Below are 11375 nucleotides of genomic sequence, written 5' to 3' on the forward strand. Positions count from 1 at the left end.
TTATCAAACAAGTGCTTGGCAGCTTGGGAGGCACCTGTTGTACAGCAAACCATAGTCAGTCCTCCGAGGCTTTCCAAACAGTGAAAATGCTTTCGAGAGCTTTGGACAGCAAACGTCGACCTCCGGAAGCTTCAAACATTTGAAATTCTCTATTGGAACTACTGGACAGCGTCTTACTCCTTGGGGAGCCCTTGTCGACAGCAGCTTGGCAGCTTGGCAGGCTTCGTTCCCGTGTGTAGTCACTTACTAACGAACTCACCTTGCCGCGACGATGAGATAGGAGCGCTATCTGCTCATTGGACTAATTCTTTTAGGGAAGGTGATTAGTGTCTCATATATGTTGTGTGTCCGCACGACACTCCGTCCTACCTTTATCTCTCGTATTATCTTAAGTATACGGCATTCGCCTCCACTAATCCAGTATCCCTTAGAAGCTCGTTTATGCCTTCCCTAAAAACCCATCGATGCTTCCTCTCCGCAAAACAGTGAACGAAATTTGAGTGTTGATTCACTTGTGTCTGGCGTTATTGTGTGCGATTATACGTCCCTAAAGGGACCGCGAGTGCATGATTACGGGGTAGGGAGTTGCTCTGTTGCCAATGTTTCGTCGCTTTATACCCTGCCCACTCATAATGCATTGCCATTGCCAGTGTAATATCATTCTCCAGCTATATGCCAATCTTCCAGTCGACATGCTTAACTAATTGCCCAAGTGTGCCCGTAACTTCAGTGTGAGTCATGCTTGTTGCATGCTTTGAATCTGTCAAAGCAATGATGATTGAATGCAGTTAGAGTTTTTGGATGTCTTAGATGAACTAGTTGCACCTGTAGTGTTCGCTTTCCCGTGCTTGTATTTCTCTGCGGGTGTCAGGTATTGTCGATTTGAAGACTAGGTAATTTGAGACAGCTCGCCGTGGGGATTTGGTTGTTTGATGCTTTATTAGAGGTTAGTTTCATAATCTGCTAGAGTGTTAGTGTTAGGCTTAAACGGGTTCGAGAGAGTTAAGAGTTACTGATAGATCCTTGGTGTGTAGTGGTTGTTACGTATAGGTAGAATGAGGTGTGAGTCAGATTGTATGACTCTTCGAATGATGGTCTGAGATGAGCATGTATAGGATAACCTCTATGAAGTTGACGATACGTAATATATTATCAATCTGAAGACATTTTAGTGATTTTATGGTGCCAATTACTAGAGCTCTGGAAGGAATTTTAAATCCGAAATGTATGTGACATGTCCCGGGAAATAGAACTGACAGATTTCGGCTTTGAAAGTGATTAGTTTGATTCCATCCATCTAAGGTATATGATTGGTACATCGTCGAGTTAACCGCGATCGAACCCGAATTGTGCGCAAATTTAGTTGTAATGGTGTATGCACTCCTTCTTTTCAGTACAAGTCATTGATCACCAAAGGAATTGGTTGAGTTGAGCAAAGAGGACGACAATTGCACCAGGAGAGTGTGTGGCACATGTATAAACTCTAGAAGGCTTTTTTGAAATGTTGAATGTCCAAGAATTTGAATTAAGCTCGATTAGATGAGATAATTCAGATGATTGTTCTGGATGGCATCATCGCAGTTAGATGTTCAGAAGGTGTCGTTAGTTCGTTGGTAGATTCCTCACAAAATATGTTGGATTTAGAGTTCATGACAAACATCGGTGCAATACAAATACTTAATTGCCTGTTTAATTAGGTCATAATTTCTTGTAGAGTTTATGAATAAGGGTTCAATGGTTCGTACAATGCATTGCAACTGCATTCGAAGGGTTCTTGACTCTCAGAACTTCAGGTCCACCATCCTAAGGATATCGTGTGATCATAGAAGCTTGTTTAGATAGTCTTTTTCTTTAGAAGCGAGAGGGGACCAGAGACATACTGCTCATATCCAAAGTTTAAAATTCATGTTCTATCTAAGGGTTTAAACGTCTCCCTACGACATTTAGTGTTCGACTAGATTATGCGATGTTTTCCGGGTATCCCAATTCTTTCCTCTCCGAAGTTAGAGCTCTCCAACACACTTCTTTGTAAGCGACGCGTTAGCGGATGGAACTCCAATATCAGATGTTGGTTGTGTCATGCGCTGTTCCCTTTGATCGTATTGAGAATCCTCAAGTATTACACATTGTAGTAAGATATTACGATGTACTCCTGTTCCTCTATCCTTTGCTGCAAATGAATGCTATGCGCGCTTGATATGCGTTCTCTAAGTTCGCATTCTGCGCAGTTATGGTATTGCTATAGCCTGCGATAATCCGTCAGTTTTTGTAAGGTGATTACAATCGTTGGGAAATCAGCTCTCCAAGTTATCTTTCATGCAGATCATTTGATTGGAACATTATCTATATATAATTAAACCATAATATTGCAAACCCTCCGTTCTTTACACAATGTTGAATCAGTAGGGGCTAGGTCGGGCAACATTCATCGTACAAGCGTCGAAACAAGTAGTTAATTTGCAGAGTAGCAGAGTTATTTTTGAAGAAATAATGTAACCCAGTTCTTGGACCTAACCCCAATGTTATCTTAGCTCTCTTCAAGTGCCTTCTAGCCTGTAGTGCATTGACTCTTTAATAACCATACAATCCTACATTCTGATGGGAAAAAGAGAATATCCTTTAAGTGTTTAAATTCCTGCATAGTTTCCATTTAATGTTGATGTCATTGCGCGATGATGTCCTATGCCCTGCAGACTTAGACCTCTCTTAGGTGTCTCGCTCCTTCTTCACTTTGGTTGATGAACACAAAAAAGTAGTCAACGAGGTTATAACCCCTTCAGTGTGCTCATCGTAACGCAGAAAACCTAGGTTCTGAGTACTGGTTGTTCGGGTTTCTTGACTTGATTGTACAATCATTCTGTAATGGATGTCGATAAGGCCGGTCCATTGAATATGCACGTTGTGAGCAACTACAAGTTTGTGCTCTCTAGCTTCTCCTTTCGCACCTATCCCTCGTAGTTAGGACCTGCAAAATGGGTAGGAATGATGATATCGTTCTCCCTCTTATCGGACTATTCTAAGTTGAGACGTCAATTAAGAAAAAATCTACTTTCACATAGATATATGGTAGCCCTAAGTGATTGCAGTTTTGTGACATATTGCTCTTTTGCACGTCACTATAGCCCAAATTCCTCCGAGGAACCTTCTAAATTCTCTCATTAGGGTAGCCTAGCTTCAAATTAGGCAAAATGAGAATTACTCCCGTCTTCTGACTCGAGAGTGCCAGCGTCAGTGAATTTCTTCCGTCTCCCGACAAGGGCTAGAACTTGTGGTCCAACTGTTAGTATTAGGATTGAAGTCTCGAAGGTGGAACCTCTAAGTACACATGATGGTTTCCTGTTCCTTTGTTCTCACGAACCGCTCTTAAGATCTTGCGATGGAAGCTCCGCTGTAGGAATGATCCACATCTCATTCTCCTATAAAAACGGATACCCACCATCAAGTGTAGAAAGAATGTGTATATGTAGTTGGTGTTGACTCTCTTGTTGAAGTGGGGACATTCAAATGGCCAATGTTCAAGACATGTTGCTTGTGAGAGCTGGACGAAGCACCATTAGAGGATACTGCATATTTTGAGTTATCCTCTCTTTTACCTACGAGAGTAAAATGGTAGAGAGTACTCTCCAGGAGATCCCCATTCTTCTACAGATTTATGCTCTTTCAAAAAATGATCGCAGTATGTTTGGAGAGATATTGAGTTCTCGCTCTTGCTTGTGACTCGAAGGTACGAAATGCTTCGCTCCAAAAAGGGTTTCCGCGAATTTCCAAACTCCTAAACGGATGCCCAATCTTCGCCCCTTCTGCGCGTTCTATACAAATTTTTAAAGAGTTGTATAATCTGATTCAGAGTCGCAATCCTAAGGTGGACAAAGCTTATTGATTCGTATTCAAAGAAATCAACACCTATGAGCCGATCAAAAGTGAATTCCACGCCTCGATTTTATAAATTGTTGATAGCCAAGAAATTGTCCAATGCGAGAATAGGAAGCTCTCAATAGTTATATACCGCGGATTATTTGAGAATACCCATGATTTGGTATTATTTCATTTCCATTCTCCTAACCAAATTGATTGAGGTAAGTCAGATCTGAAGGATTTATGAAGAGAAGTAAAATCTCTCCCTTTGACACCTTCCAAGATTAACATAGAGTCAGACATTTCTTAGTGTATGAACCAATCGACACATTCTATCTCTGTATTGTCTTGTCTTAATCACAAAACTTAGTGCAAAGTATCCTAATCTCCTCCTTGAAATTCCTAAAGGCCAAAACCCTTTAATCAAGACTTTCATGATTTTTTTTTTAAAAACAACAAAGAACAAACCTTTTAGCCAACATTTAAATGACTTCAAAAGAAAAAAAATCACTAGTTTAATCAAAAGTGTTCCCAAATCAAACTTGGGATGTAATTAACCATAGGGGCTTGCCCCTATGGGATGTCTGTACCCCAGAAATAAATAAACCCCGCTCGACCAAACATTGAGTGGGGGAATCTCTGTTAAATAATTGTAAATTTTATTATTGAGCCCATAAGAAAATGGTATTTTTACCCTCCGGGGTAATATATCGTATTCTTATGCCGTGCCCGATTATAAAATATGCAATTCGTTCGAGGATACAAAAAATTCTCCAACAGAGGCACACCTTAAATTGCTTATAAAATTCTCTTTCCCTTTGTACGCTTTTGTATTCATCCTTTATATGTAGCATCTATGATATATATTGCTGATAGAATCAAATTGAGATCTTGTAGATGTGATCAATGTAGTTCATGATATTATTTTACTAACTGTTGTGTTTATTGAATTTTAAACCAGGTATGGGCAACTTTTTTAGTAGTGATATTTTTAAAATGGCTCTTCAACTCTCCAATTTTGAGAGGAGTATCACCAACTATCATTGTGGTTATGACTGTTATATAAGAAGGAGCCCACACTAAATATAATTTCTATTGATGGGCCATTATCGTTGGTCACCTTCCTTTAATCCTTGGCTTTTCTTTTGATTTTTATACATGATTGACCCTCTTCTTCTTCCTTAAGAAGTTTACGCCTACTCAAAAGGTGTCTTCTCCTTCTTGATGTAGATTAATAAAAATAACAAATGGTGCTCTTGTTGCACTAGCCTCATGCCATAGCAAGAGGTTTCTTCTCAGCTTTTCTTCTCTCATTTCCATGGTCCAGCACTTCAATTTCTTCCATTGTTTTGTCCCGCACCTGCTGGCCAATAGCAGTCCACCATTCGGGGTCCCTCTTGCAAACTGCAAGCCATCTACTTGTTAGTTCTGTGTGTGAATCTGATTGTGTTAATCAATCAAGTTGTATTGTTGCATCGGACCTTAAGTTAATTTGTCGTGCTCGTTGGGGGGTGCGGGGGTCCTCCCTCTGCTTTGCACATGAAAAAAAAAATTAGTACACGCCCCGGCGCTGTGTACCCGAGAACCTCAGTGCTGCAAAGTTTGCTGGGAGAAATGATAGAGAGCAGAGCGCCACAATGCTCTAGATTTGACGCCGCAGCACCAACGCTGTGGGTTTGAGTGCCGCAGCATCATGTTGATAGAGGCTTGAGCGCCGCGGCGCTCCAAATCTGGCATCGTAATGCTTCGAGGCAGACTGGATAGTTTTCATTCTCTTTTTTCTGAAGGGTGGCATCCCTTGATGTTATTTTTACTTCACTTTCTCTTATTTTTACTTGACTTTCTCTTGTATTTTTTTTTGTGTGAAAATCGTGTAAGAGAGAAGAGAAGTAAGGAGAGAGCAAGAGAGAAGAGAAGTAAGGAGAGAGCAAGAGAGAAGAGATATATGTATTTATTTCTTCCCATTTTCATGGTGGATTTCTTAGTGTGATGTGACTCTATGGTTTTTTCCTGATTTCATGTTTTTTCACGTTAAATCCTGGTGTCCTTTATTTTACCGCTGCTTTTACTTTCTTGTTTGTTTCTTCATGGTGGTTTACTTCCATACAAATACTCATAAAAACACAAGTGACTTTGACGTCAACTCGATGATGACCGTGTTGATAAAAAATTTCAACCGAAAGGGTCAAATCTCAAATCCAACAAAATTTTAAATCTCTGAAATGAAATCCATCTCCTAAAAAACTTAAAATTAAACTCATCTACCTCCCGCAACCATTTATCGAGGGTGATAAATTTGAAATTAACCTCATCTCACAAAGAGTGAATGCGTGTCGGGTGTATCACTAAGGTTCATCCTCAAATTGTATCTTTCCAGTAGAGACGTTGCATGTGCCCTCTGATCGGGTGATTTTGCCGCAAAATGACACTATTATATTACGATCACGGCCAAAGCCCGTATGTTCTCTAAAGGCTTCAAACCCTTGAGTAATGAATCATATGATATATTTGATAAATACAAAGCCCTCTGTCAGCTAAGATGGATTCAAATATATTCCCTTAGACAAACATTAACCCAAGTCTACATGGTATTCTTGGACGAAGCAACCCATGGCTGCTGATAAGGTACCTTCTATCAGGTTGGGTCGACTACCTCCTCTGACTAAGTAGACCAGGGAACAAAACAGCCCGGAACGACGGAATCATGGGATCTTGATCGGGCTCATCTTAATCGAAAGTTCTTTCTCGTTATCGGGAGGGATAGTTAACTATAGGGGATTGCGCCTATAGAAAACCAAAACTCAGATCATAAAGTTCTCGTAAAATGAGGGCGAAATCTCTGGGTAGTATCTTATTTAAAACCCAATCTGCCTTAAAAGAAAATTAGTCTGGTGCGGAGAGGCACGGGTGTACAATCAAATTTTTGGAGCCCACACAAAAGGTTGGAGTAGCTCCAGTGGAAGATAAGATTAGAGAATCTCCTTCGATAGTTTGGTCACATAAAATGGCGACCTTCCGATGACCCGGTTAAGAAAATAGATGTAGTAGATTTGATTTATGTTAAGAAAGGTAGAGGTAGACCTAAAAGACTTGGTTAGAAAATATTAAAAATGACATTTATTTATTAGATTTAAATGAGAATTTAACTTTTAATTGGACACAATGGAGAAAAATGATTCATATAGCCGATCCCATATAGTGGGATAAAGGCCTGATGTTGTTGTTGTTTGTGGTGGTCATGATACATTTTCTGTTGAGGAGCAAAGTGGTTCTTTTCAAGTCATTTCTTACAGTTTCAGACGCTCTTACAGTTTCAGACGCATAACAATTGCATGGATTCTTGATGAATGCCGGTTATTTTCCTTAAAATATAGGAAGGAAATCTCTGTTGAAATTTGTTTTACTTAGAGATATATATGTGTTTCGTATTTTCAGGTTCTCTTCCTTCTTGGGCAGAGTTTGAACTAGGTAGGGCTCCAGTGTTTTGGAAAACCATGAATGGTCTTCCTCCCACCTCGGTATGTTGGTTTCTTAGCTAACTTAATATTCAATTAGGGCTTTCTTAGTTTAAATTTTATTTAAATTTAACAAATATCAATGTGCTACAGGGTGAGAGCTTAACACTCTTCTATAATCCTGCTGCGAGCAACTTGACGCCAAATGAGGAGTTTGGCATTGCTTTTAACGGTATATCTGATGGATTTTATGTATCTGTAAAGCTTCCTGCTTGAATAACTAACATGCACTTCACATGATCACAGGGGGTTTTAATCAGCCCATCATGTGAGGTGGTGAGCCAAGGGTGATGAGAATTAAAGAGCGAGGTGAAGCTGATCTTCCAATTTACACAATTAAGATACAGGCTCCAAAATATGGTTTGTATTATAGTATTGATGCGTTGTGTGATTTTAGAGTTAGACTAATTCTAATTCTTCTGAAATTTGGCAGCTGTTAGCCTAATTTTTTCATTTACGAATGGAGTTGAGTGGGATGGCCCGTATAAACTTCAATTTCAAGTTCTTAAGAAGTGGAGGAACAAACCAATAACATTTTTTAACGAGGTACATAAATGTTTATATTTTGTTAGTAGATATACGATTAATAATTTTCCATAAGCGAGTTCTTTAAATGAGCTCAATATTTGGAAAATTGCCAGTAGCCAGGCCTAAATCATGCAGTGAATACGATTTGTATTCATATTGATTCTTTTCTTTTTCTGTAAGTAACCCAAGGAATCCCTTCAGAGTCAATAATGCTGCTTTACATTGTCATCAACAAATATGTGATTTCTTGTGTTTGAAATTACTTTTTCTTTACCATTTTAAACTATCAAGGAATTATTCTTATGTGTTGTAAAAAAAAAGCATTACCAATGCAGGGTTTAGCTGAAGAGTTGAGTAAAGAAGGTGCTTGCGAAGGAGCAATCTTTCCAGATTCTCATGTGATCATAGAGAGTTGCAAAATTGACGACTTGTATTTGGAGGGTGTAAGTTGTTTATCCCTTGCATTTAAGTTCTTTTTTTCGCTTGTATTTGTGACAAAACAAACTGATTTTGACTTTGAAAACACAATAGCATTGTTGCCATGCCTCTTCTATTAATGCATCTTAATTTTTTATTTTCTTGCCTTGCTTTCTTGATAGGGTGACAGATGCAAGTTAGATCTTTTGATGGGTTGCATGGATCCAAATTCTCCATTGTACGATCCTTTTGCCAATGTTGATGATGGCTCTTGTCCGGTGGGGTCTGATTCTGAAGATGAGTAATGTATATTGAGAATGACATCAGGCGGGAAATTTGGGTAGAAATTAAGAACAAACCAAGATAGTATATATATATATATATAGAAATGTACATCCATCTGCTCATGATATTATTATACTGTATAGTGTCCAGCATTCGCATTTATGCGATTCATTCAGTACTCAACCACACAATACAAAACACGTTGCGTGTAGCATTCAAGTATATGATTATTAGTTGGATTTCTTGTGCTTCAATCTCCTATGAAGGCAAACTAATCCAAATAACTTCCTCCTAACAATCCCAGGCCATTCAAGCGTGCAACACAAAGAGGGAGTCATCTACAGTTGCCGTTGCAACATGAACAATCTGCTCCTTGGTAGAAACCTGAAGGCATAATATTGCTCTTCCAGGCCGCATACTTTCCAGCCAAAATATCAAAGAAGAAACCAGCTGCCAGGCCTACAGCCAAGTCAATGGTGTAGTGTCCCCTTGTGGCCAGCAACCTAAATGCTTGCAAGGCATTGAGGTAATCAAACACCAATGCCAACCTTCTCCGCTTCATCCTTCTCATGTCAAGTGATGCAATCATGGCCCCGGCAATGTGGCCGGAGAAAAAAAGGAAGAAAGATACATTTCCCACAGGAAAATCCACTCCCGAGCTTAAGAATTCCTGTAACAACAGTCTTGCATTGATTACAGAAATTCTTGCTTCACTAAAATTCCAATTTCTAAAGCAATTTAAGCTAATACAAAGTAGAGTTTGGGACACAAATCTGACTCAACTTGAACTAGTGTTTTCTGCTAGAACGAGGAATTTAATAACAGCTCAGCAAAAACAAATCAAGAAAGGACAAACAAAACCAACCCATGTACGGCGAACAAGAAGGAGAGTACAACACGGGAATATTAACCTATACACAGCTCACCTTGGCTTGTTGGTTGAGAGCTTATGCTTCCAACTAAGAGGTCTTGGGTTCGAGTCTTTGTGTATGCGTTGTGTGTGTGAGTTTGCCTTAAATGGCCTAAATGTCCCCAAAAAAAGAATATTAACCTATTAGCTATATACACGTGTAACACTATATGGCTATAAATATAGAGCCTCGATGTCCTGTAATGCATAGAGTTTTCCCTTTACATGAAAGTTTTCCTTTATCACCTGTTCTACCTTTCTTTAGAATTAAACCCATGACTTTTTCTAAAGAGTAAAACATTTGCTAACGAACAAACTAATAATTTATCTATTTTCTGTTTCAAATTAATCTTGCATATGCCAATTTCAAAATTGTCAAACTAGACTCAAATTTGATTGAAAGATATGATGTCCCCGTAAATCATATTCCTCTTATATATATATATATATATATATATATATCAGGTGTGTTGAAGAAGTATTTACTGAGGTGTGGGAAGCATTGCTCCTTCAAGCGAATTAATTGCACCCTTTTCAATACAAATAAGGAAATTAATCAATTTTCAAATTAATTTCTAGTAACAACAATATCTTTAAATCATAGATAAATATATTGTCCACTTTAATAAAATAGCATCACGTACGATTATGCGCTTTGTTATAATTTTAAAGGAGTGCTCTCATTGCATGTCCGACTTTGATGATTCTAAAAAAATTCTAATCATTGCACAAAAAAAGGCTCCTTGATATTTAAGAACTCAGCTTAATTCTACAATTTCTAATCCTTCTTATTAGTCCAACTGCAACTTACATGGGGCAACGGAAGCTGAGTACAGTAACCCATAACACCTCTGCAAGTAAACATGAAAAGGGCTGCAATGGTTGCTCGCGGCCTCTCTTCCACCAGGAAAACCCACCCTACATAAACGGCTTGCATTCCCACAAATACCTACAAACTTAATTCCAGACATTAATTAACAAAGTATTGTCTTCCGTTGAGACTGTTTGAGTGTACAAAACAAAATTGTTCGTCTCTTACAGTGTTGAGAGCGGCAAGTAAGGAGTTGAAAACAGGCCTTGTGCTAAGAAAGCCATGGATATTTTCTGTGAGGAGGAAGCCGATGTCTTTGGGAGGAGAAGAAGATGGCACCATCTTAAGCGTGTACTCCACGCCCATGAAGAAGAAGAGAGAAATGGCGAAACAGCTTGGGATGGGATGATGACTAGCTATTCTTGCCATGCCTTTGACTTTAAAAGGAGAAGCTTTAACCACCGCTGTAAAAGCCATTTTCATTAGAGATGGGAGAAGAACAATGGGAGGAGTTTGGCGAAGGGAATAATTCAGAAGAAACGGGTTGGAATCAAAGAGAGTAGTAATTTAATGGATTTTGATGTGTAGATCTTAATCAAAGAGCAGATTATTTAATAACAGCGATAATATTTGATATTGGTCAGGATTGAGGACTATAGTATTTAAGCCAGATACAAGTACAAAGTGGAAGGTGTTCGTGATGACACGTGGAAGATGTGGGCGAGAGATTCTCACATAGTAGAAATGAAGTAAACAAAACCACATAAGGCAATTGACAAACCTTAATAAGCGGAGCTCCACGCCTTTTGGCAATGGCAGCGCATGCAAATCCGATCGTTGGATACAAGAAAAAATAATAATAATTAAATGATTAATACGTTTTCTAGATTTCTTTTTTTATGAGTTCGGTTTTTTTTTCTTGTTCAATTTAATTTTTTACTTACTAAATTTGAATTAATTTACTTCCAAAAAAAAAAAATCTCAAATTTTATTAGAATGAACATTATTGTCAATAACTTTGTTTTGAAAATGAATGTAATAAAAATTTTAATTT

The 11375-nt window shown here is 38.5% G+C and overlaps 2 protein-coding genes across 2 annotated transcripts in view; one reads left to right on the forward strand and one right to left on the reverse strand.

The window, feature by feature from the left end:
- Positions 1–8839, forward strand: part of LOC110102027 — a 15790-nt gene extending 6951 nt beyond the window's left edge. The window contains 6 exon segments of the mRNA XM_028697894.1: positions 7291–7373; positions 7464–7542; positions 7617–7730; positions 7804–7916; positions 8234–8341; positions 8498–8839. Of these exon segments, the coding sequence (XP_028553727.1) occupies positions 7350–7373; positions 7464–7542; positions 7617–7730; positions 7804–7916; positions 8234–8341; positions 8498–8620 (561 nt within the window). The 5' untranslated portion in view covers positions 7291–7349 and the 3' untranslated portion in view covers positions 8621–8839.
- On the reverse strand, positions 8570–11036 carry LOC110102025 (phosphatidylcholine:diacylglycerol cholinephosphotransferase 1-like). Its single transcript, XM_020830165.2, has 3 exons — positions 10550–11036; positions 10322–10459; positions 8570–9270 (listed from the first exon to the last, which is right to left on the reverse strand). Exons 1-3 carry the CDS (start codon positions 10802–10804, stop codon positions 8935–8937), a joined length of 729 nt encoding a protein of 242 aa, XP_020685824.1. The 5' UTR covers positions 10805–11036; the 3' UTR covers positions 8570–8934.
- Positions 11037–11375: the final 339 nt, after the last annotated feature.

This window comes from Dendrobium catenatum, unplaced genomic scaffold, assembly GCF_001605985.2.
Source record: "Dendrobium catenatum unplaced genomic scaffold, ASM160598v2 fragScaff_scaffold_1021, whole genome shotgun sequence".
NCBI lineage: Eukaryota > Viridiplantae > Streptophyta > Magnoliopsida > Asparagales > Orchidaceae > Dendrobium > Dendrobium catenatum.